The following is a 27,431-nucleotide window of genomic DNA, read 5'->3' on the forward strand; positions in this document are numbered from 1 at the left end:
AAGGTCACCAGATAGACACGTGGTCATTAAAAGAGCCACAGCGACGCACACAGCATATTTAGACCCAGACCATGTACAGTAAGGCTTCCTGGAATTCCCATGTGGTTAGTGGAGGGAAGGAGCACATTTAGAGCAGGGCCATATGGAGAACACATGTGGGCACAGGAAAACAGACTCTGTCAAGACAGGACACCCTCGGCCGTAGCCTTTAGTCTCTCTGTCGATAAGATCTGCACAGCACATCCACCACATGTGGACTCCATCCTTGAACCAAAATAAACAGTTCAGATCCCATAGTTAACCAAAATAAGATGTACTAATAGGGAAAGTTAGTAACAGAACATACATGGTGAGATGGAGGTGTGGCTTTAAGAATCCCCACTAAACACCTATTTGTGTTAAGTCTGCATAAACACATGAAGCTTTGGATGATGTTTAGGGGACACAGACAGAACAGAAACAGTCATCATTAGGTTGGCCTGTATTTTAGCTACAAACTTAAGAGGCTCCTTATTACACATAATCACCATGTCTATGTGTTTCCTTTGAAAAAGCTGAGGAGTTTGGGTTTCAGTCTGCGTTGTGTTTGTGTGGCGGGGGAAAAACTTGGACGACTCGACCGCACACACACGTATGGCTGCAGCGATAAGAAGACTATGACCTGACACTTTGTTTGTGTTACTGTGTCTGTACAGGATATGTGTCTTTGGTTATGTTCCCACTAATTTGGGTTGCATCTGTACGGAACTGTGTGTATGTGCAGGCCCGTGTCCATGTGAGTATGTCTTCAACTCGATGTTTGAATGTTCGCTTGTGAATCTCTGTCTATTCAGCCACATCTGCGGTGTCTCTGTGTCGGCCTCCCTCTCTCAGTCTCCGTCTATCTGTTTTGTTGTTGGCCATCTGTGTGTCACTGCAGGGTCACAGACAGTGCTGGACATAATACACTCAGTCCCAGAGATGGTGGCCAAGTTTCCTTTCCAACATTGAGATAATCTGCCCATTGAGCATTAGAGGGGTGGAGGGAGAAGATAGGAGAGGGAATATGTGCTGGAATTTCACACAGATGAAAGGACGCCTTGTTTTGAGGGTGTTTAGAGAAATGGTATTTTCTCTGGTTTAACTTGTGTCAAACAGCTAAATCCTTGTGAAGATGGGCACAAGTCGTTTTGTGTTTTTTCCTGCTCGAACTGATTAATTCTGCAGTGTGCCTTGTGTCTGTCAGTACATAATGTGAGAATATAAATTGCACTATTAGTATCTTGAGTGACTTGGTGCTGGGAGTGTGTCTTTGTGTCAACACACTTGTGTGTAGCTGCAGAGGAAGTCAGTCAGACAGCAGTTAAACAGTGCATGGTTACAGCACCCCTTAATACTTTCCCCTCTTCTCCACCTCTGAGAGCAAAAAACAGCCTCTAAAAACAGTCACCACACCAACATGTTCATCAGCTCATCAAACTTGATGAACTCTGTGTAAACCCAATGGGATTATTACACATGTTAGGATTAAACATTTGTTCCACCCATATGGTCTGTAGACTCAAGTGTAACTAATTTGGGCTCTATTGAACAAGCATTCCCCTTATATTCCATAGCCTATGTTTCACATTAGTTAACACTCCACACAGTGCATATACTGTACGCACATGTGGTTACGTGTCAGTGCCCTGGCCTTATGGTGCTTCTGTTAAAAGGTGTTGTAAAGGCACTCTCAAAGGCAGCCTGACAGTAGTTAAATATATAATGTAAGACCCAGCCAAGCATTCACTCTGACAGAGAGGGCAAGATGAAGGAAGTTGTGGAGCTGGAGAGGTCAACACACCTTTCTGCCATTAAGAAACCCCAACAACAATTCCATGCTTTGTCCGTAGTTAACATTCTGCTTTTGGGAACTTCCAGTGACAGAAGGAGACTTTCAGCAATCCTGTCAGGTGCTAAGAAGGGGTGTGTGTGTGTGTGTCTGCATAACGGGGTTAAGGGGGGCAGATGTGTCAGAAGTATGGCTTTGGGGAGTGGGGGGGCCGTCACCCTGGAGGTCCGAAAGTCATAAATATTTCAACACCCACCCAGCTGGTCAGCTGAGCCCAAGCCAAACTGTGTAGTGCGCCCAGCATGTATTCATCGAGGTGGGTTTCTTATAAACATTTCAACAATATTGTGTTTGTTCATTATGCTTTTCAGCCAAAGGGTTTTGTTTTGACATGAGGTCTGCAGGCAGGATCCACAGCACTAGTCTGATCTCAGCAGAACAAAGGAGCATGTATGGCAGTTAAAAGAGAAGCATCTGAAAACACAGGGAGGAGATGACTTGATGCGTCTCTGTGACTCCGATAACATTGAGTCACACACAGTCCCAGTGTCTGAATAGACAAAGATAACACACACACACAATTGGAAAAAAAAAAATCACTTGAGATAGGGACACAGACTGATAAGTAGCAAACAGACAGACAAAGATGGAAAGGAATTTACATTATCAGTATACTATCAGCATGTGGTGGGTTTCTCTCTGGATGCAGGTGTGACAACTAGTGTTTCTTAACCTCATTAGGATGTCTGTGTTTTATCTGCTGTGTGAGAGAGAGAGAGAGAAAAGAGGAAAGGAAAAACCGAGTTTCCTGACAGCCATCATGTCTGGATGGATACCAATCATCTCCAGCCCCATGCTGGTAGAGACAAACTTTAGCGGAGGCCTCTCTTCATATCCTGACCCCGTGGAAACCTCCCAAGAGCTCCATCTCTTTCTCCTCCCCTGACTGCTCTCTCCTTCTATTCATTCTTCATCCCACTGTCCGTCTCTTGTTGCTGCTGCCTGTGTTCTGCACGCAAGTCTTGAAATGCCATCATCGTCTCCTGCAGAGGAGAGCACAAAGAAACCAATAACATAGTACTGTGTATGTGCGTGAGACGGTGATTGAGTAAAAGGCAGATGTTTGTGTAACTTAATATTTGTGTTGTATTTCTCTGTGCATGCATTTGCATAGCTTTACTAGCAGAACAGAGGAGTGGAGAGTTAATATGTTTTTAATTGATTGAACATGTGCAGATTAATTATCTCTCGTAGGGTTAGGGTTAGCAGAGCAAAGTGGAAAAAGAAAGGCACAATTCAGGGACAATGACAAGCACAGAGGAAAAAAAAGCACAGAGCAAGAGATGAACCTGCCTTGTGGTTCTTGGCTCGAGTGCACTTCTTCTCTGAAGACCATAATTACCCTCTGACCGACTCGTGTTGGTAGCTGGAGAGTGGTGAGGTCAGCCGTTAGCTGGCTAGCACAATGAGGTCAAGTACTATTCATGCCGTGCCTTGTGCATTTCTGTATGCCATTCTCCATCAGCACTTTCTGGCTCCATGTTTTGTGCTATCTTTGTCATGTATGAGTGTGTGCATGTCTGCGAGCTGCTCTGCGTGTCACCGCAGTCTGAAAATCGAATCAGAGAAAAGACTGGCCTCCCCTCAGTTTCCGGTCTCCCAAACTTTCTCTTTCCTTCTCTTGCTTCTCCTTTTTTCTTTCGTGCTTCTCAGCGGTCGACTCTCTCTGCGTTCTGCCAGGTCTCCTCTGGCTGAGGGTCAGCCAGAGACTTCCCGCACAGGGTTGTTGCTGGAGTCAGGCTCTTGGGAACCTGTAGCTCAGAGACAATGGCTGGGGAAGGCATTATTACATCCACACACACACACACACACACACACACCAGGAGGCGAAAGCCCAATTTTAAATAGGCACACTAATCTCTGGGTATCAAATTGTTGGGAGGATGGCTGCTGGGCTCACTCAAGTTTTCAGCAGGGGACTGAAGAGGTCTTCATCTTTTACTCCATTTCCTTCTTGAAATAACATCACCGTTCTCTGCACCATTGTTTCTTTACACAAGTTCTCCCCAGCTTGTTCCCATCTTCATTATGGTGTGTGTTATTGTCCTCCTATGTTTCTCTCAAGTGGCAAAAGGTAAGACGTAGCTAATTATCACCCTGCGGTTTTTGTAAACCCTTCTGAGACTTCACGGGCTGAAATTGGAGAATGGGAGTTGTCCCAGGGTGTGTGTGTGTGTGTGTGTGTGTATGTGTGATGCTTGCTTAAGGCTTTGAGCTGTCCAAACCCCAACTCTGAACACTTGGCAAGCAGTTGAATGAAATATCCCATGAGCCTCCCCTTCTGTCTGTCTAGCCATTCGTGGTCATGGGGTTTCCCATGACCAGGACTTGGGCAAAGCAGGAATTGCTGTTTATCTTGGAAGAGGACAGGAAGTATAAGAACTAAAAGTTGGATCAAAAAGGGAAAAAAAAGGTGAAGAATAGGCACAAAAAAGAGAGAATTTGCCCTGTCAGACACAGCACAACTGCGGGCGGGGGTCATTGATGTAGAACGGCAGGGCTTGCACACATGCTCAGCCATCATTATCACACCCTAGACAGACCCTACAGTGGGAAAAAGGAGAATGAAAACAGATTTGTCACTCGGTCCGCTGTTTGTACAGGAGCTGTGTGAGCGTTTGCAAGAATAGTCCTCTTTCCCCAATCTGTTACTCACAAACATTCCTCACACAAGAAACTCACACACCCATGCACACACCACTCCTTTAAAGGGTCTCTGCTGGGTAGTCTGGTCTCTCTGGGAAGGGTAGAGGGGTTTGTGTGTTTTAGTGTGTGTGGTCAGGATGTGGCTAGCACCTCTCACTAGTCATGATTTACTAACAATACCCATGGTGGTTAGAGCCTGACACTCAGCACATATTACAAGTCTGAGTGGGTCTAACAATCTGTAAACTTTTCCATATTCACCCATTCCCCGATTTTGTTCACATTGTAACCGAGTCTCACTCAAGCAGTGTGTGTGTGTGTGTGTGTCGTATGTGGTGATTTATCGGTTGTTTCCTGCCAAGCAAGGTTTTATTAATTTCTGTAAAGGGCGTAGCTGGTAATATACAATGCGGCTAGTCTAAAATTGATATGTGTGTGTGCCAGGGTGTGAGTTTCTGTGTGTTAGGAAGGACTAAAAGTCAGTCAGCTATTATTTAGTCATTGTGGCTTTGGGAAGCATTGTGGGAACGTCAGTTGAAGTGAATTGACTGGGGCATCTCCGATACCCAGGAAGAAACGCATTAATGCACGAATACATGCACACCCCTGAGAATTGCCCAGCTTCCTAAGCAGTTAAAAGGCAAATGGCCTTTGGCTTTGACATTGCTTGTACTTCTTTAAGTGCTCTGTTTGCTGAAGTGCTCTGGTTTTATAGTTAGAAGAAAACATGAAGGAATGGAAGGAAGCAGAGATGGAGAAAGGTTGTTACCCTTCTCCATCTCTCTTGAGGTGCTATCTCTTTTCATCTGTGATCCTTGTCTTTTTTTTCCATCTGCTGCTAGAGTATTCAGTGGGTGGTCCACAGAGACCCCCGGAACAGTAGCCTCTTATGACCTGCACACACTCATCCACACAAACACACACACACGAACAGGCACATTAAAACAGACCACGGAGATCAAACCTGTCTGAAGTTGTCGAGACGACCTTATAAAGTATTTCAATGGCACACACTCAGTCAAGCTTGTCTGTAGCACCTGCAGGGGCAACAGCTGGGAACACACACAGCAACAAACACACCCGCTTGTATATGTATGCACGTACATGCACTCACCTCCCACAACTTTATTTGTGTTGCTGCCGTGCTCGGGCTAAAGGAATGTGTGAGCAGGTGCCCCCTGCAGAGAAGAAGCAGCAAACACTCATCGCACTGAGTTGTTTACATGTTTGTATTGCGGTTGCAAGACTGTTGGCTTTGTGTTTGACGGACAAGACTTGCAACAGTGATGACTCAAGATGCCTGAGAGTCATTGCAGTGAACTCTCTCTTGATTCTTTTTTTTTTTCACCTGAAGGGCAAAGCTTTTAGACTGAAGCAGATCTGGCCATCTCACAGTAAGTCTGTGCACGTTGAGGCAGTAAATACACACTCAGCAATCAAAGTGCCCATCAGACAAGAGGAATTGAAGACTCATGATGCTTAATTCCTATTTTATATTCTGAGTCGGCCAAAGATAAACTGGAGTGCCAAGAAAACGCACTCATAATCTGATACGTTTTCACAGTTTGGCAGTTCTCTTCTGTTTATGTCTTTTGTTGTTTCAAGTGTTACTTCTTCATTTTGTTTATCCCTTCTTTCTCTCGTTGCAGTTTGTTTACTCATTCTTTGTGCTGCCTGTTTGCTCCCTCTCTACTGTGAAATCAAACATAGAGACGGTCACGTAAGCACAATCATCTTTTCCTTAGGAAGAGGAAAGAGGGGAGGGTGATAATTTTATCAGTGCAAGTGCAGAAAGACAACATAAATGCTTCTGTAACCCTCAGTCGAACATCCTACACTGAGAGCACGTGTGTGTGTCTGTGTTGCAGTTTGGGTTAGAGATTCAACCACAGAGTGAATTCCCTTCTTTGATTTTAAGCATTTTTAGAGACCTGAAGAGCTAAAACTCTCAGCAATAGAAATTTTGGAGATGAATCCCTTTCAGATTAATCTTGTGATGCATTCAGTAGGTCTTCGCCCCCTGGGTCTGCAATCATTTGTATACCGTAGGTGTCTGACTATGTGTGTGTGCTTGTGCGATGACACGGACACACTGAGGCTTTATTTAACCTTTTTAGTGTGTCCTGCAGTGCTGACCACCGCATGGGCACCTATTAGCTTGTGGACATAGAAGCGGATGACGTGAATGCAAGTGTGTATAAGTGTTGCTTTGTGGGTGTAAAGAGCTGAGGGTCAAGAGGTGCCATGACTGAATAAGAGGATGACCCTTTTTGAGGTGTGGACACTCCCACTGTGTTCAGTGTGTGTGTGAGGGGTGTGTACAGGGTGTGTGTGTGAGGGTCAGGGGTGAGCTGCAAACTCCCTCGGGTGTCAGATGGGGTCATACAGCCAGATGAATAAAGGGACTGATCTGGTTAGTTTACTGCCTCCCACTAAAGAGGTGGACATCCGGACACGCCCTACAGGTCTCTAACACACCCAGGTCACCCTCAGAATATGTAGAGCTGCTATCTGTGCTCCGCTGTTGTCTGCAAGACTGACACACAACCGCATGATTTGTGCAGTTGATGACACATCAATGCTCGGTGCATATTTAATTCTGTGTTAATATGTGTGTGTGGTCAGACTGCACTGGGCACGTTTACTAGAACATCAACATGCATGTCTGAGTTTGGGTGGTCTGTTGATTTACAACCAGTATGTCACTCTTGCACATGTTCCATCACTGGAATTGATTTCCTGACTAAGTGTATGAGGTTCTCTGCCCACTCTAACCGTCCGATGTAATGCGTCCCCTCCCATCATCGAACTCTCACCTCTCTTGTGTCTTTGACATTGAGCACAGTTGTTGTCAACAATGGTGTGGACAACAGTAGAGTGAGGCAGATGTAATAAAGGGTCCAGCCCCACTCATTACTGCAGACAAAGAACTCTGGACCTTTTGAACAAAAGCTCTGCTCCATTCACTGCCCACTGCTGTGAAATGTTGCTGAGCTGTGATGCCCATGAAATAATGCATACTCATCCTATCTATTTATCTTATCCAAGTCAGGTTATAAATGGATGCACTGACTCTGTGTGTAGTTGTTCATTCTTTATGTAGTTTAAATTGAAGTGTGATAGCATTAAAAACATTAATGCAACAATGCTCTACAATAGTTTCCTGTCAATAGACAAGTTTCCCCTGTCTATTGAGCTGACTGTATTAGTTTTAAGCACTTGCACTTTCATCTTTACATCTCTTGTTTTGTCAGATCAGCAGTTCAAAATCCCCTAATGTTCAATTTACTGTCATGGATGACACATGTTTGAGAAGCTCCAGCTGACAAATGTTTGGTATTTTTCTTTTAGAATGACTACAGTGACTATTTAATAATCCAAATAGTTGCAGATTATTTTTCGATCAACTAATTGATAATCGTTGCAGCTCTGAAGATCAAGCCTTTACATATAATCATCACATAAAATATTATGTAGTGTTATGGAACTACCCAACAATATGAAGTGACCAACTCCTTCAATAAAATGCTACTTACACAATTATGCATCAGTAATAATCATCCAATGGCAAAATATGCCAGATTATAACACTGACAGGAGCCATTCTGTATCATGAGTACTTTTGCTTTTGATGCTTTCTCAAAATATTGTTGCACTTTTATTCAGTATAATTAAGCAGTCATGACGTTTACTTGCAATGGAGTAATTTTAAGTTGTGGTATTGCTAGTAACTTCTTCTTTCACCACTGTCTGTAGCTGTCGTAAGTATAGACCACACCTTGTATTACACACATACAGACACACAAAATACTTTACAACAGACTTGTATGTTTGTGTGAGTGAACAACAGTCAGTGGCTGCCCAGAAAGTGGTTTGCCTTTCCTTTCCGGAGCTTCTTTTCCACTCTGCTGTGAAACTGAGTCCAAAGCTTTAGTTTGAGAGTAGGAGAAAGGAGGAAAGGGGTGATTGAGAGAGTGAGTGAACCTCCAGTCCTAATCGTAATCCATCCACCATCCCCCCACCCTTGTTTTATTTTCCCCCTATTTGACTCACTCTGTTCTGCGTCATGATTTTGCTCTCTACCGAGCCCAACGCGGAATGTTAATCAGCAGAAAGCTGCTTTAGATTTACAAGGGGGAATTTGGATGCAGTTCTTTGAAACGTCAAACTTAAGTCCCTCTATCAAAACCGCTTGTTGGACTGTGAGAACTGCGCTGCAGCAGACAGAGTTTATTTCTTAATGTGAAAGTTGGGATCTGCGGATGTCTGCGGATGTCACTCTGGTGGGAACGGCACAGCATGTGTTAATTTATGTCTGGGCTAATGTGTGAATACTTAATTTAATGTGTAAGAGATTAATTAGGGAAGAGAGAAAGTGAGAGGGATAGAAGTAGAATTAGAAGCTTAATATAATAAGTAATTGAGTCACAAAGTTATTTTTATGAAGGTTTTTAGGCAGGGGTTGAGGCGATAATGGAACAGTGCCACATGCGTCTGTGTGCGATGCTTGGACTCAGAAGTGTCTCACGTTGAGGTTATTTTAGTCCTTATGTTAATTTTAAAAGTGTTATAATGTGAAGAGAAGGTATCGGTGACAAAACTAATAAACACAAAACAAGTGCAAGCTGTAAACAATCTGCAAGTCAAGACTTTCAGGAAAAATTAAAAAGCTGATGGGCCAGATGGGTCTTGATAGGGTGTAGCATGATGTCACTTATGAAGGCGGAGTCATATAGGTGTCAAATTCAATGTATTTTACTCACTCTTTCCTGGATTTTGTATGCGAGGGAGCAAGGGATGCAAACTGACAAAAGTGAGTGGGAAACAGTGAAAACAATGAGCAAATCAGAGCTCAAATCTAATGAATTTGCCCTGCATGCTCACAACACGTGTAACCTCGCCCAATTCTGCATTTTCATGCACCTCTTGACCAAAGCTTCCTCTGCGCTCATGCATCTGTCCTGCACACTTCAATGTTTGCTCAGGTTTTTGTTGGTAATTAATTTCCATATCTAACAGTTGAAAATGAGCTTATGAGTGAGACTTAGTAGGTGTTTTGGTAAGGGGTGTCAAACATCCAATACGGCACATAAAAAACGTCAGAAGTGTTTTAGGTATCTGGCTCACTAAGAAAGTGAGAGATCAACATAGGCCAATCAGCCAGTCAAGCTTGAACTTTACTGGATTTTCCTCTCCTGAAAAGAATATGAGCCTCCAACTCATGTACTGTGATTTACCTATCTGTGTGTGTGTGTGTGTGTGTGTGTGTGTGTGTGTGTGTGTGTGTGTGTGCGTGCTCTTTGCTCAATGAACATGTTGTCTGCTATCCACACTGACGGGTTCTCTGTTCTCATTCTCTAGATGCTCCAGCTGAGAGAAAATGAGCTGATCACACAGACAGAATGGGAGCAATTAGCGCAAACACACACTCACATACACACTTTGTGTTCCTTTGCCCAGCCTGCTGCCCATAGCGTTATTTGCCGGAGAAGTGAATAGAGGGCAGTTTGTTCTTAAAAGGAAAGTTTGTCTCTGTTTAAAACAGTCAAATAAAACAGCCGTCCCTTGATCCGTCGCAGCCAATAAGATCCATTCTTTACTATGATCATAGTGAGCTGATGGAGCTGTTGACTTTTAAAAACTTATACTAGTGAGAATTGTTCCTCTAAACCAAAGCGCATGTTTTGTCACCGTTATATTTGCTCTCCTGACTTTTTACTGTGTTTGTCTTTGTTAAACACCTCCTGGCAGGGTTTAGGATGGTGACATCATCTCAGTAGTAAAAGTGGATTCGATTATGAGAGGGAGGGCTTGAGGTTAGATGTTTATGTGCGTGTGTTATTGCAGAGTGTGTGTAATATCCGCCATCCTGGTTCATTAGAGAAAACAAAACCAGCCTCCACATACAGCGTATTTCCAGCCCCAGTACTGTACAATAAGCCAGTGAAACCTATAAAACTATGTCATCCAATAATGGAACTATACCGTCCCTTTGCTGCACACTATGTGAAGTGGTGTCACATATGGAAACGGGGAATGTTGACTGAGACTAGATAGCCACAGGCACCACAGTTGGCCTGGAATGTAAAATATAAAACATGATTAGAGAGAGAAAGAAGGAGAGCGGGGAAATGCCTGAAAGAAAGCGAGAGAAACGGGGTGTGTAAAGGAGGGGAGAGGATAAGGGGGAGAAAGCTGAAGTCATGTTTAGGATTAGGGTTAGTTGTGTAGAAGAGCTTATGGCGATATTTTTCAGGGCTGTGGGAAACCAAAGCCAGCCCTCTCCAATCCTACCACTCCTAATTCATCTGTGAGCGCGTGTGTGTGTGTGTGCGTGTGTGTTTGCTGGAGGGTGGTGGTAGGTATGTTACTGCAGACCACATTTACAGCTCAACAGTCATATTGTCGCACTGTGGGAGCCACTTAATGTGACCTGCTTGCATGAGTTTGTGCACCTCAGATTTAAGTGTTTTATCCGTCTCGCTGGATTTTCCATATGAGCAGGATGTTCTGCCAGGCTGGTAGCTCATAGTAGTAGTATCAGCTTTATTTATATATAAAATGTTCACTTCAGAGGTTCTGAACACACCCAGCAGTCTTCTTTTCAAAGATTCAGCATAGGCTACCCTGTGTGGAGATTCAGATTTAATCTTGCAGCTTTGCACCCTGGGATTCCTGGCAGACTTCTAACAGCGGAAAGATCCACATATCTTACTTTCAGCCTGTGGACAGGAACAAAATTTTACACTTTCGAATCTTTGTTTTAAAAATTCAAATCTTAGTATTAACCTCGTTTGTGATTTTACTTCCTAGAAACCATATTTACAAGCCAAATGTTTACTACTGGATAACAGCAACTGTAACATCTGCTGACTGCAGGCAGATCAGACACATGAAATCTTTCCGTTTTAAACCCACGTGTAATTCCTTCACATTCACCAAAATAGGAACTTTCTTCTCTTTTCAGCCTCTCCTCCAACATGTCTTGCTGTGATTAATGGTGTGCGTGGGTGTTCTTACTCAGTGGCTTAGGGAAGCCCCCTTCTTACACAGCTGATAAGGTTACTTCCTCTTTTAGCCCCAGCTGAGCGCCACCTCTGACCCATGACCCCGTGCAGGCGGGGGTCACCAGAGGTGTCAAGGGACATCAACCAGACCCCACGTCACTTGTCTATCATGGTCTGTGATTTATCAGGCCCTGACAGTACATTTTGTTGCCTCTTAAATCAGAAACTCGATTTGGACAAAAAATGTCCCAGTGAGCGGTCACTTCAATCCAGACTGTGTGAGCTGCTTCAGCTTCTCAATGCTTCTCTGTCTGTCCCAACTCCACATATGTAATTTGTGTTTTGAAAGACACACACTAACTTGTCAAATGAATGATTATTTTTAGCCCAAATACTAATAGACCACTTAAACTTTCTAAATGCCCCTCTGTCCCATTTGAATTCTGTTTAGATAAGGATCGTGAGGAGGGTCCGCCAGAGCAAGCACACACATGGATATTTTTAACCCTGAATGCTGAAAGGCTCCAGTTACTGTAGTGTAGCAAAATAAAGCTAATCCCTCTGACAGAACATGCACTTACAGACACACACACACACACACACACACACACACACACACACACACACACACACACACACACACAGTAAAGTTCATTCATCTGTCTTACTGTTATCTTCTGAAAAACTGTGCTCAGTGCCTCTAAGAAAATACCTGTGTGTAGTACTCAATGCTTAAAAACAGGGAGAAGAATGTGCTTGTGTGTGGGTGAGGTTGGATGTGTGAAAAACAGGTGTTTTGGAGCCTTTACTGATGGAAAACAAGAGGGCTGTGAGTGAAGGATCACATCTGGGCTATGGATTCCACTGACATGAAAAGAAGCAGCGCGAGCATGTGTTTTGACTTTTGTTGTGTGAAAGACACTCTATGAAAGACAGAGGAGATCAGGACACTGAGGGGGTGATACACACCCAGTCGCAGTCCTGTCAAACACTGTACTATTGTGTGATTGTCCACCCTCCATCCTCCACACAGGGACAAGCCTATAGCCTCCTGGCCTTAAATAAGAGCTCCATTCTGGGCAGAGGAAGTGGCTTTGAAGCCCCCTTTTTCCCTGGCTCTCTGATCCATCCACCCTGTACTGAATGAAGAGGCTGTTAAAGGAGGCAAGGCAGGTGTTTGCTTGTATGTGTTTTTGTGTGTGTGTGTGTGCGTGCACACACATTCTCCTGAGTTTTGCTGTTTTTCTATCAGCTTACTGAGGCCATACAGCAGGAGCAAAGCTGATCATGCCCTTCTGTCTTTCACACACTCTCTACCCTAGACAAAACAAATCAGCACATGCAGACCAATTATGGTCCAAGAATGTAGTTTTATCAGAGCTGAGCCAGTGGGAACAGAAATAAAACCAAAGCTGTGAATGACTATGGAAATGAACAAAGCAATTTTCAAGGTCTGGTTCCCTTTAAAAGAAAACTATGTGTCCTTACATTCTAGTTGCATAACACAACTTGTTGCAAAGAGATTCTCTGATGAAGCCCAAAGTAATTAACTGTCCATTTTTTTCTGACCTCGCCAGATAGGGCTGCCATAAAGTCAGCCATGAACTGACTAAAGTAAGTGACATTGTCAAAACTTTATTCAAAGAGAAATAAGTCCTAAGGTGTTAAAATGTTTAGTGAACAATATGCTCTGAACCAATTCAAAACATCTGCCACATCTGAGAAATCTGAACTTTTTTTTTTTTTTTTTTTGCTTTTTCTGGCCCATCACTGAAGGTAAAACCTCAATGTCTTCCAAATATTAGCTGAAGATGTAGATATGTGGAGCAGCAATGTCCTCCATAGTCTAGATATTTTCTACTATGGTGCTGCAAGCAAGAATGTGTGTTTTAAAAACACTAACTTGAAGGCTTGTAGAACAAATTGTGAGATAACATGAGATATCATGAGAGCAACTAAGAATGAGAGTCAAGGCATGTGGGAAAAACATGTCATGTGTTCAGTTCCATCAGCTGTAACAAAAAATGTTTATTTTGGCACATGTGATGACTGGTCATGGTTTGAATTTTGTTACATTTTCCTGACAAAGAATGGAAATGTTGGAATGTTGAAATTTGCTTTGATGACATGATAATTAACGTGATATGACTCATAACGGCAGCTAATTGAAAGTGACAGCTGGGTTAAACTTTTAGCAAAACAAAAAGTAGTTGTTGGATATTTCTGACGTTCTTACAGCAGTTTGTCCAACATTATTGTGAATGATAGCTTGGCTGAGCTAGGAAAAGCTGTAATGGTTTTGAGAGATAGTTTGGATGGGCTGGGGACTGCCACAGGCTTTGTGGTAAGTTTCAGCTGTGATTTGTAGCTGGGATTCCCACATGACATTTGCAGGGTCAACCTCAGAAATGGAACCAAAATGGCCGCAAAAGAATGAATCCCTTGTGCCACTCATCTTCCCTTGCCTCACCCCCTTCACAGTCTCAGATATTCCTTCTCGCTTGTATCCCTCCTCTGCATGACTCATTCATCTTCTACCAGGGCTCCAAAACCCTCCTCACAGCTTTTACTCTCATCCCCTCCTCTTCGTCTTATCCTCAGCCTCTCCCAGTGCCAGAGAAAAATGATGCATATGGTGCTGGAGCTGCTGCTGCACGTGATATTAGTGGTGGACGTGGGGACAGGCCTTGGTTGTCTTGTGGACCTACACTGGGCCCAAATGACGCAGGCTGGGGTTCAGCGGTGAAGCGAGCAACGGGGTGGGACTGTGGGAACTGCTGAGAGTGTGGTGATGTGCGAATATTTGCCACAGCTTTGAAAGAATATGGCAGAATCAATTGAAACTATATTAACATTTCCAAAGATTTCAACTCTTTCTTTCAAGTCAAAACACATCTATTTTCAGCATACTAAATATAGGCTAAAGATTGTTCTGTAAAAATAATGAAAAAGAAAGTTTAGAAAACATCAAATCAGTGCCTGTCTGATATGTTTGGTTTTATAAGGAGTGTTGTGAGCTGGAAATATACCTGCTGTTTTCTCCAGAATAGCTCTCAACAGACCTTATGAGTGCTTTAACAGTGGCTATACTTCTGAACTGTGTAGACTGGTTCATTACACTGGTTTAATTAGTCTTAGGGGTTTTAGATTTCTATTTTGAGCCATTTAATATATTTTATACAAATAGGTAGTTTGAAGACTGGAATAACGTCAATGTGATGTTCTTGGTGAATCACGCTACAAGGAGTCAGAACAACTGTTATTTTGCACACTCATGCACACACCTGCCGACACATTCAAGTTTCCACACACCCTCACCCACGCTAATAAGACAGAATCTCTTAAAATGGCTCGTACACCTCGGTAAGTACGCGTCTCACTGACGGAAGTTGAAATCTGAATGAGCTATTAACATTACAGGTCGCTTTGATTGATCGATTGATTTTATTTGACTATTTCATTTTAAAAACACCAGCTCTGCCATGGCATCGAGTGCTTATATAAAAGGAAAAGTCAGGATAACACAATAAATCCCAGAGGCCCATTTCCACATACAGTAACACCCACTACCCTGTCATGGTGGCCATAAAATACAGTAGTATATACACCGAGAGGCAGTTAAGGAGAGTATACAGAGCATGAAAGTCATCACAATAAAGTGAGAAGTCTGTCGAGTATGCAGCCATCGCTATGAAAGGATAGACCAAGGCCTTTACAAAATAATGGTGGGGAAAAAGACATTCACACAAGATCTTGTAAAAGTGTTAGAGTTCCAGATGCTTCACCAACATTTATGTGTGCTGTGCTCAATGTCATTTAAATGAATGATTAACAAGTTGCAAAAGCAAGGCCCTCGTTATAATGACTACATATATATATATATACATATAACACCTGAAAAGAAGAAGTGTATGTAAGAATACTGTATATGCACAGCGGCAAAGGTATGTGTAAGTTTGTGCTTGAGTGAGTGCACAGGGATGTGTTTAAGCTTGCGTACAGTTTGTTTGTCTGACGCACATGTTCTTTGTAGCATTGGTACTCTGCTAGAGGCAGCCGTTTCCATTGTATTGGAATGGGGAGTCAGCACATATTACAAGTCAGATGGTGCAGAGAAAGTACGTCAGATGGTGCAGAGAAAGTACGAGAGAGAGAGATAGAGAGAGTGAGAGAGAGAAAGAGAGAGATGGATTTACACTTTTGTATCAGACTGGATTCCCTTAGGCAGCATAACTCTGCAGGAGTGAACATACAGTATCTTTATTGCACCGCTCTAGATTGAAGTGACTTTTTCTTTGGCTTCGTGTTTAGGAAATCAACATATCATGTAACATGTATCTCTCTACTGAGAAATGCAATTCAGCAATAATATTCCCCTCTCTGTGTCTTTATGGAGCAGTTCATAAACAGCCTATTGTATAAACACATGCGCATGCAGTCTAATACTTTACCTGTCTCATAGATTAGCCATTCTTTATTGTGAAATAAAGAAATAAATATCGTGTGTGCTTGTGTCAATACACAGTTGACACTGTGTTACAAATCAGGCTGTGATGGCTATTGTTGTGTGCATGACAAAACAGTGTGTGTGTGTGTGTGGCAATGTGATGTATCAGAGAGACTTACTCTTTTATCATAAACCCTGCATTATAAAAGGAACAAATCTGCTAGCCAAGTCAGACAGACAACATACAAAGATTTTCATAAGCTCCACCTCCACCCTTTGCACGGGTGAGGTTCGGATAAGTTATAATTGTCATTCTCAAATATTGCCTTTACTGAGCTTTGTGTATACTTAGAAACTGTATCCATACTTAGTTGGTTGTCAATTTTGGGCCAGTCCTATATCTTCTGGAAGTGTGTGCCAGCTTTAGAACTGCTATGTTGACCTTTGGAAATTGCACAGGACTCATTTACTGTAACTAAATTTAGTCTCATCTCCTGTAGAGTTATGACTAAATCATATGATGCAGAAATATGTTTGTGGGCAGGACAGTATTCTGTGAAAAAAAGTGTATTGGTTAACTACTGGTTATAAAATATTCTGTCTTTTGCCCTTCAATATCCTTACATCATGTGGTGCTAAAAAGGAATAATAAGATGGGAGAGTAAGATGATGATGTATAAAATGATGGGATTTTTTTTTTTTTTTTTACCCACATCAGCGTTTTTTTTTTTTTCAGCGTCCCTCACAGATTCCAATGAGAGGACACAGCTTGCCGGAAGCACATGGGAATGTCATTTTAGGGATGGTAGCCCATCTTTTCCCTTTTGGGAAGAGTGGAAGATGAGGAGGCTTTTTTTTCCTCAGGCTTTGTAAATAAATCACAAACCTGCACCAATCCTCTTCTTATTTCTCCTTACTATCCACAGCCATCCCCCACTCATTTCCTCTGGCTTGGCAGAGAGCTCACCTCAGATTCAGAAGCCAAAATAAAGGTTAACTTTTGGGCAGCTAATCATGTTCACCTAGGTCAACTAGCTGCACAGTAGCTAACAGCACACTGTTCACCTTAAGCAACCACATATTACTCCTAGTTAAAGCAGCCGAATCCAATGAAAGCTAGCAGAGAGTCACCAGCAGGCAGAGAAATGGCACTCTTGTCCAACTTTCTATCCATTTTAGTCGGTGAACAATAATCACAAGTGGGCACAGCAGCGAAAGAACAGGATTACATTTCTGGGTTATGTAAGAATGATGTTATCTCCTCACCAGCAATTAGTCTGACAACCAGCTGTCATGCACAATAAAAGAGCAAACCTGGTGTTTAACCGTTACATAACTCATCATTTATAGATTTTATAAAGGGAGGTAAGTGATACTCCTCACACATACAATCCTCTTTCATTTTAGCTTAATTTGACTAATAACAAAACTTAACACGTTCAGTTTCTCAGAAATGGCTGGGTTGGGCTAACTGGATCTCCAGGCAGTCTATCTGATGAGGAAATACCACATAAATCCTGGATTGACACTAGTTACCCCATAGCCATCACAGTAGACGTAGTATTTTAATAAGTGATTTTGTCTCAAACTACCATGAAATCTTATTATTTTAGGCTAAACTGTTTCACATCATTGGCTTATAGTATTAAATGTAGAAATGGAGCTTTATTTACAGTGGCAGATTTTTTCACTTGAACTGATTCCTTTAACAAGTATGACAAAGTATTACAAATGGATCTTGTGTCCCGTCACACCCTTTAAACTTATCCCGACCTCCTCCTGTTTCTTTGTGACGGATGCTGAACAAATAGCAAATCCTCCTTATTCTGTAACCTGATTTTGTTTGTTTCTTCATCTGTGCGTACGGTAGTGTAAAAAAAAGGTCAGAGGGGTTGTTGGGTCGGTGTGTTGAGCAGCTGGTGGTCTCTGACCCCTTCAGCACTCAGTTGATTAATGATCCACATACCAACCCTTCATCTTACTGACTATTTCCAGATATTGCAGTCATATCATCATTTATCTACCGTAACCATATGTTACTAGCTTCTTAAGACCTTTGCAAAGTATCGGCAGTGTGGACATTAAGCAGTATGTGTAGTATATGTTGTATAATGTCTATGATATGAAAGGGAAGTAAATACCCGCAGTAACAATGAATTCTTATTTTCATCATAGTCTGTCTTGGTATTCCTTTCTGTGAGGCCTCTGCCTTTGTCTAATGCGTTTGTTTTGTTTGTATTAGCCTGATGTCATTATGTGCTTTGTTTATTTTCCTGAATGTGTTGAGAGCAAGGCTGACATTCCCTTGTGTATTTGTTTGCCCTCAGCGGTGTGGGTTACATGTTACCAGGATTACAAATACACTATGTAAATACCACCAGCGATTGTTTTGGGACTTCTGTAGGAGCAGTGCAGAAAGCAACAGTTATAGAAGTTATGGTGGTTTGTTGGCAATCCTCACAATCATTTCATATTAATCATAAATTCCTTTCTCTCTGTTTTTGTCTCCGTAGGGGTTTTGTCTCTCCCGGCGCATTTCAGTCCCTACACAGAGAACCAGCAGACGTCTGTGGACTGCAGGGAGGATGCCTATGCCCAGCTGGAGCTGAGGACGCTGGAACAGTCCCTGCTGGCTACCTGTGTGGGCAGCATCTCAGAACTCAGTGAGTGAACATGAATAGTGTGTGTGGTCCAGACTTTTTCACATTATATGTTTAATTTATTCAATTCCTCAGAGATTTTTTTTAACAATCATTAAGGAACACCAGTGAAGCTAAAAATCATTATTCTTATTACAGATTTGAAAAAAATCCCAGAAATGATTTATCATATTTTTTTAAATACTTGACAACTTACTGAACACTTCCACCTTGTTATTCCCACTGTGCTCTGGAAGACAGGGAACCTTTCCTCTGCCCAAAAGACTGATACTTGAGACAGCCAAGTGTAGTTAAGAGCCTAACAGAGATAATATAGAGATAATATAATTACTTTATCAGCCTGTCAAGTGCCATCTTGTGCCTTTCATAGTGAAAGCTGTCTAATGTCCACTACGCTATAAATAAGCAGGGGAATAGTTTATCTACACATGGAGCTCTGGAGAATAAAGCGATAATGCTTCTGATTGTTTATTGTCTGTCCCTCGTCTGTTTTGCTGTCTGCCTCTTTGCTTGCCTTTTTACCAAACAATGCACATCAATCTTTTTTTTTAATTTTATTTTTATTTTTTATTTTTTTCTTTTCTCCCTCCGTCAAGTTAGTCAAAAAAAGATGTGGACAGCCTGTCTCAGACTCTAATCTGTCAGCTGTCAGTCAGGATGTAGCTGTACCTCTTCTCTGTGAAGCCTGATTTCAGTCTTTAGACGATGTTTTCCTGGTTGTCTGCATGTTTTATCAGAAAAAAAAGAAGTCTGGCTCTCATTCCCATGTCCGCTTAATAGTTACTTGGCCACTAAAAGAGACGAATGGTTTGTTTAAGGAACTTTGCTGCCTGTGAAGTTTTAAAATACATTTTAAAATGATCCCTCTGACAATGTTAAATTGTGTATACATAATACATTTAAAATGTTATTAGGGGGCTTGCTTTATTTATAGGCAGTACTGTATACTCATGGTGTGCTTACTGGGTATTTTACAACAGCTTTGAACACTTTGTCGGCCAAAGTTCATGTTTCAGTCCCATATAAGAACAGGGTTGATGGTTGCTGTATTTAAATGTCCTTTTACAATGATGGACTGGTCAGAGCTATTAAGTAGTGAGGGCCTTCTCGGGGCTTTTTTCCAACCATTAGGTTTGAATCACTGGAAAGATTCCTTGTCATATAGAATGAAAATATCACCAGTACTTGATACCAACGTCTCACACACGGATTTAGGTTGGTAAACACAGGCACACACTCGCTCAATCATTCTGTACTCTACTGTAACTGTGGTCTGTTTAAACTGGAGACTGTGATGGAGTTGGCAGTGACGGTGCCCTGGAATCAGGGTCATTAAAAAGTGAAAAAGAGCCAGGACTAGACGAGAGGGGGTACTGAGGGAAGGAGGTAGGAAAGGTAGAGGATTAAGTTTAAGGAAGGAGTATGTAGTGGGTAAAACAGCGTTTAGATTTGTGGCTTGTAGGTGGGGGGGGGTCAGGGGAAATGATGGAAAGGTAGAGAGGTGAAGTGTGAGGTTGTCAGGGCACTGAGAGAGGAGGAGGGATGGAGGTTAGTGTTGGTGAGAGTGCGGATAGGTTTCCATCTCCAAATGAGCTAACACTCTGCCATTTGTTCCTCCTGCACAAGGCCACGTTCATACACCACCGTCGTTAGTGAGGCATTAAGAAAGTGCACACGCACTCTGAAAGACAGACACACTCTTTCTCCGACTTGCTCAGTGGACTCTTTGTGCCACATCTCTCTCTGGTGGTGTGAAGCTGGGCTGGTCTGGGCAGGGCTGGCATGCTTCACACTCATTCGCGCCTACAAACACACGCACACACAGGCATGTGTTCACCGATACGTGTACACACAACAAAAACAGAGAGGGCTTGGCACTGTGATCTGAGCCCAGGAGACCAGGCAGACACAGGAGCATCTGTACTAAGCTGCTCAGTCCTGCTGAATCTCTAGACCGGACTTGGCCAGACACACAAACACACAGCATACATAAACATGATGGATAATGGGTGGCAGGATACTGGACGTTTCAACTAAATATCCAGAAGTTTTGGAAATATAGTGTAACCAATAGCCTGACTGTGAACGTTCCCTTCAGACACCTTTGAATGTTTGATTTGCAGCTCTGCAGTGGTCTTCCACCAGCTATGGGAAACTGTGAGTATGTGACCATCCTGTTCACTAAAGGGAAATATTAAAGATCAAGATTGGACTTACCCAAAATAAAATGAGCTTTATTTCTAAAGCCTGTAAAGCCAATTAGCCTTCTGGGGTCACAAAAAGTCCAGATAAAAACTTGTTTGTGTTGAATTGACTGACGGTATAATTTACATCTTCTAATTACCTTGATCACTAAAAGATTTTTTTATCTTTTGACTTTCCTGTAATTGGCACAGTTTGTTAAAATGTGTTCAAAAAGCAGAATGGTCACAGTTTATTCACTTCCAGGCCTCCACAAGGACTCCAATATAAGCTGTAATCTAAGAATGAACCATTTCATATCCTCCTGACCCCTGGAGCTTAGTTTAGCCTCAGGGCACAATATGTGCTGGAAAGCCAGGGAGAGGCTCTCCATCTTGGGTAAGAATTCCTGGGAGACCTCCTGGAGGGACTGCTGATGGTGGTTAACACAAAGGAGGCCCTTCAGCTGTAAGTGGGGTCTGTTTTGGGAGGGTTTCCCAAATCTAACCCCCCTCGAAGTACTCCAAACCCCTTTATATAGACACACACATACGCATACACACTGCTGAAATCCCCAGCCTTGGCCTCAGTGCAGACTTCCACTCACGGTAATCTGGTTAGAAATTAACCCAGGGGTAATTATGCTAAATGAGCGTTACACGATCCTAAGTTTCGACCTGGCCTCCCTCCTTCACGCCCCTCCTCCACATCTCCTCCTTGAGATGACTGATATTTTGTCTACTCCTCTTCTGCTCTGACACGCATGGCCACGCAATAGTTACCCACACACTCTACTTGTTACACCCTCTTATGTCTTCTGTGTCCTGTCTACTGTTAAATTTAATAAATATTATGCTGTAAATTCAGGAAAAAGGCGCAGTAATGTGGTTGTCTGCTTAGCTCACAGTGTGGGAGGACGAATCCTCTGATAAGCAGCATATTTCCACACAGCTGGTAGTCTAGACGTTTTACAAAACTTAAGCATAGATACAGAACCTTGCTTTTATTATGTGACTGACATCCACCTTTTTAGGGCTGAGTGCCATAATTAAACGGCAACAACACAGAAACAGTTGAACAATTCATTAGAGCCTGCTTTACTGTCTGTCAGCCTATTAACTCCTTCAGTGATTAAAGATGAATGGCTATTTAGACTGGCCGTCTGGCTGTGTTTTCTGATAATGACACTGCTAATGGCAAATACCACCAGAGACATGGAGGGAGAGTAATGAGTAAAGGAGGGTTTAGGAAAAGGGGAAATCCGGTTTGACTGGAAGCCCACAGGGTTTTTTTTCTGAGCACTGAGAATTCTTGTTATGGTTTCAGTTTTTTTATGTGCCACTTGGCATTTGTGTAGGGCCTGTACACCTCCCCAGGGAACTTTTAAATTACCATACTGTGTTAAAAACCTGAACAAATAAAATGAGCAAGCGTAACTAACTTGTTAATAATAACAGATATCTTCTAAACCATCTAACCCTGATACAACATATTTCCTTTGTTCCAGGTGACTTGGTGTCCCGCGCAATGCACCATATGCAACGCCTGAGCTCAGTGCGCCCGGGGCTGAGCCCAGCTCGCCACGCCCGTCCCCAACAGCCCGTGTCCTGGTCGCCTGATGCCCTCCACACCCTTTACTACTTCCTGCGCTGCCCCCAAATGGAGTCCATGGAGAATCCCAACTTAGATCCCCCACGCATGGCACTTAGTAAAGAGAGGTGGGTGTCATGCATGACCGGACCAGAGAGCTTTAGATGCTCTCCAGAAGTGTATCACAGGCACAGTAAAATAACAGATCTAATCTCAGACGGTGGTATGTTTTTCCATTTTGGTTTTGGGAGCCATGATCAGAAAATGTGTTTCATAGTAGTACTGCTTCTCCTTTCTTTAATTGTAGGCTATGGTTTATTCAATTTTCTTGATAACACCCCTAATTAGAAAATTAGATTTGGCTCATGAGGTCGACAGGAATGTAATTAATGCCAGCACTCTTGCCATTGCAAATACACAAACTCAAATACACCAACATCCACAACCAGAAATTAACAAATAGGTTCTAATCATGAAAACAGTTCTTTTGCAGACCATCATTCTTTCTCAGCCATTCCTAATCCCATTTCCCTCTGGTGAAATTAACACCTCAATAAGTGTTCATTTTCTTGAGGTAAATTACAGGTAACCTAGAGCTTCCAGGTGTTAACGTTGGTCTGATAAAAGGGTGAATTGCACATTTAGAGTGTGAATTAGGCTAAAGACTGGTGGTTTAAGGGATTTTAAGAGGTGCTAATGGCCTGTAATTCTGTTGGGGACTCCTCTGATCCTCCTTGGTTTGCCTTTGTAGAACAATTCTGATAATTCTCGACTTTGTCTGAAGCTGTTTCACCATCCAACAATCAGTCCTGATGGAGTATCGTTGCTTCTTAACACTAAGTCACGACTCTTTTCTTCTAAAGTGAACTCATAAAACATGTTAAAACATTGAGTTGCATGACATGTGCTAACAGGAGTTTACGGTTGTGATATTAAACAGTCCAAAGAAATGTTAGAGATACATTATGTGCAGTCAGTTAAGGTAACATTATTATTTACAATTTGAGTGTGTGAGTCTATGGGAGAAAAACGCTTGCAGGCTTCCCACACATCTGTGTGACACACCAGACACGTGTGTGTGTGTGTCCCAGAGTAACTATATGTTAAAAATGTCAGTGGAAATTGCTCTCGTATGTGTAAAGGTTAATTACACTTTTTGAATTGATGTATGGAGTCCTGTCTAAAGGTAGCACTCAAGCATATAAGTGGGATGCAGCTCCGTCTGAAGTGTGTGCTCAGTTTGCTGTGCCAAGTGGGTTTAATGTATGTGTGTGTGTGTGTGTGTGTGTGTGAGTGTGTGTATTTTTCTCACTTAATATTATATCCTCTACTTCATGTGTTTGTGATTGTTAGGTTATGACGGTTATGATGAGGGCATGACATCTGTGAGATGATCACAGTTACATGAAAGTTTTTGTGATGAAATCAGCCAAATCTGCATCTTCTCTTATCCAGACACACCGTATATGTGCGCACACACACGTACTAATGCGTGCAGAGCCAGCTGGCTCCCATTCATGTAATAATGAACAGACACAGTGTGAGTGAGCAAAGGTGGGCTCCTCATTAGCATCAAAGAGAATAGAACAGCAAAAATACACCCCTCTTTTTCATCATCTTGGCCTTTCTTCCAAGTCTTCAGATGTTTTTAATGTTGGGTGTATATCAGCCTGCTTTATGTGTGCAGGATGAAATGATTTAGCATCCTGTTATACTGTATATTTTGTAACATCTGCAACATTTTATGTTCTTTCTAGAAATGTATTGGTTTAACTTTCTGTCTGTTCATTTTAATATATGTTTTTGTGTGTGTGACTATGTGCAGTGTCTGAATGTTGGTATACAGGGCAGACTCAGGTTGTAGAGTAGAACAGTGTAAACCTGGTTTTGATTACAATGTTAGCACCTGGTAATGATACAGACTTCTCTCCCTCAATGGGCCTCTCCATCTCTCTGGCTCACCCTGTATTGAAAGCTTTATAAAATCTTTTTGGTGGAAACCCAAAACCACCAAATCTGTGTGGGCCACATCATCAAACATTATATGGAGCCTGGTGAAAGCCTTATTGCAGAATCCTCAAAAATAAGAGAGACGCCCTTTTTGTTATGATCCTTTAAACCTAGTGCTTAGCTGTAGTTGTGAGTAATGATGTTGTATTGGAGTGTTGGACTGCTGTCAGTTTGGGAGTACAAACACCAATTTATGTGTGGCTAAATACCTCAGTGTAGAAAAATACAACTTTTATCAGTAATGAAAGTTATTAACCAATAATTTAAATAGTGAAAATCACTTTCAATCAAAAAGAAGCATTGCTCTGAACAGACCACACCAGTCCCTGTTTCCTCCAGGAGATGGAAGGGAGCACTAATGGATAGATGTGTTATAGTGATAAGAAGTAGCTGATGGAGGTTATTTCTAACCCCAGATACATCAGATATGGTTACCCCCACCCTTATGGAGCCTTTATGAGAGTAATCTGACTCTAGATCAGTGGTTAACCTTGACCCTTTTCAGCCCATGATGGGGTCTGCTTTAAGACCTGATTGAAGTTTGTTCCATGTGAAGTCAATAACATTGGCTTCAGGATAAAGGACACACAGAACATATGGGGCCAGTGTAAAATGTATAATATTGGCTCCTGTGGAGAAAACACTGTGCTTTTCATGTTGGACAAGTAAGAGTTCCAACACACCTGACCGCAATTTGAGTGGACTGTCATTTTATGACCAGCCAGGTGGTGTTGAGAAAGACGCCATGAATCAGAGCTATCATTTATATGTTCATGTGCTTGTGTGCACATGTGTGGGAGAGTTTGTCTATGTATGTCTGTGTATGTCTACATCCCGCTGTTCTCAGTGTGTAGCCTTAACATGTCGGGTCAGTAGGCTACCCAGAAGTGCTATCTAGTTTCAGTGTTAACAGGCATCCCGGCTTTGATGTTGCACTGACTCTCTGATGAAGCTGAAGTTTGTGTTTCAGGCTGAGGGGCATAACCCAGATACAGGGGTCAGATGGGAGATGTATGGGGGAGGCAGTCCAGATAGAAGAACGAGGAGGTAGAGGAGAAAAATGAATTGTGGGATAGGGGCCAAAACAGCATGAGTGATGGTAGAGACATGCTCCATCTGTCTGTAGCGGTGGGCCACTGGCAAAGGTGTATACACACACGTGGCCTCGCTTGATTTGCGAAGATGTACATTTGCACACACATATACTTAAAACAACATTAGAGGTTAACTGGTATAAAACCACAGCTGAGAGTATTTTGTAGGGAAACACAACTTCAGGTCATGGAAGGAAAAACATTACCTCGGTTATTATGCAGAGATTGGAATTTTTATTCTTTTACACACTAAAACACAGGCGACGAAATGCTGATTGTTAAAGCGGACAACAGAGGAAATTTCTCTGATGGATCAATGAGCATTAAGTGTTAAAAGCTGGATACAGTTGATTGGAGCTGTGTTAGTTCTGGATTAGTGCCAGTGCACCGTGCATGCCTGGAAGCAAGCATGCAGTAAAGTAGCAGGGCGGATGCCTTGGGGCATTCAGGCAGACAGACACATATACATGCACGAATGCACAGACACACACAGCCCAATTTGTGTTGAGTGGAGCTCATTAAGAGGGGCATAACATTGATTCCCAAGCCCACTGCTCCTCCTCTCCTCAGAAACACAGCTTTCTTATCACTCTACACCCCTGGCACTATCCCCAAACTGCCAAAAACTGCCACCCAACCCCCTTCTTCATTTTGACATACCACACCTGCCTCCCAGCCGTTTCCCTAACACTCAAACCCTCCTTATGTGCACCCATCAACCCCATTTAACAACCCCCTCCTCTTACTCCTCCTCTAGACCATTAGCTCCTTGTCTGCTTGTTAACTGTCACGCATGGGTGACAGCAGGGTCCCTCCTCCTGACTGATCACTGACTGATAAAGTATTGAAACAACATCTGAGAGAATAGCTAGAAGATAAAATAGACAGAAACAGAGAACAGCAGGGTATCTGCTGATTTTTAAATTATGAGGAAAAAGTTTGAGACATAGTTATTTGAAGCTATTTTAAGGGCTTAAATACACTACAGTGTCTGCAATACAGTTATTAACTACTAATACAGAATTGTCTAAAAAAGACATGTTTTATTCTCTGCTTTACTAACAGTGATTCAGCAACTTTCTTCCTGGTATTTGCTTTTTTATACTGTCCAGTTATAAAAAGTTTTTGACATTTATTTTCTGAAACCTTCAAATAAAAGGAGTATATACACTTAACGTTATACATTGTTAACAAAGAGATAATAAATGAGAGTGCTGTCATACAGAAGGAGCTGTTCTATAGGTCGCTGCTTAAAGTAAACACAATGAGGAGAATAAATGGCACTACGGGGGTCCCAGTGCTCATTAACAGTAGCTTGGATCCTTACAGCATGCATACTACAGTGATATATGCTGTATACCGCTCATGCTTTTACCTCCATCTGTATTCATGATATGCACTGGAGTGGTTGCAGCTCCTCAGAACAAAGGTGAAGCCACTGCTAAGAATAACATCACAGCAGGAGAAAGGCGGTTTAGTAACTCATGAGAACACAGCAGCAGTGTTCAAACAATCATTAACACGCTCCGACTGAAGCTTGTTAGGATCAAAAGCAAACAATACCATTCACAATAATGTGTCATTGTTCACAGGCACATTCTATGCCCATATGTTGAGAGAAAAGCATATAGACAAGAAGGGATTAAGACTAGATAACCGACTAGACGTGGCGTTACAGATAACCATATCACCAGTGGTTTCTAAAGGGATTTAGAAGAATAGGTGTGAGGGGAGGACAATGAAAAAACAAAAGAAAAACACAGAGAGGAGAGACGTAAAGAGAGCAATCACATTATCTTAAATGACTTTCAGAATGCCACATTCACAAATACCACAGTACACCTCATTTTCTGCTCTTTTATTCCTCTACTGATGTTTACTCTCATGCTTCACCACGATTAATGACATTTTCTCTTGTCCCCTCAG

General features: G+C 42.3%; 1 protein-coding gene across 1 annotated transcript in view; it reads left to right on the forward strand.

Moving 5' to 3' along the window:
• Positions 1–27,431, forward strand: part of abtb2b (ankyrin repeat and BTB (POZ) domain containing 2b) — a 46,206-nt gene that overhangs the window by 10,247 nt on the left and 8,528 nt on the right. Inside the window, exons 2-3 of the mRNA XM_044357222.1 lie at positions 18,484–18,633; positions 22,319–22,529. Coding sequence (XP_044213157.1) covers positions 18,484–18,633; positions 22,319–22,529 — 361 coding nt within the window. The remainder of the gene's footprint in view (positions 1–18,483; positions 18,634–22,318; positions 22,530–27,431) is intronic.

Source organism: Thunnus albacares, chromosome 7 (genome assembly GCF_914725855.1).
Source record: "Thunnus albacares chromosome 7, fThuAlb1.1, whole genome shotgun sequence".
Lineage (NCBI taxonomy): Eukaryota > Metazoa > Chordata > Actinopteri > Scombriformes > Scombridae > Thunnus > Thunnus albacares.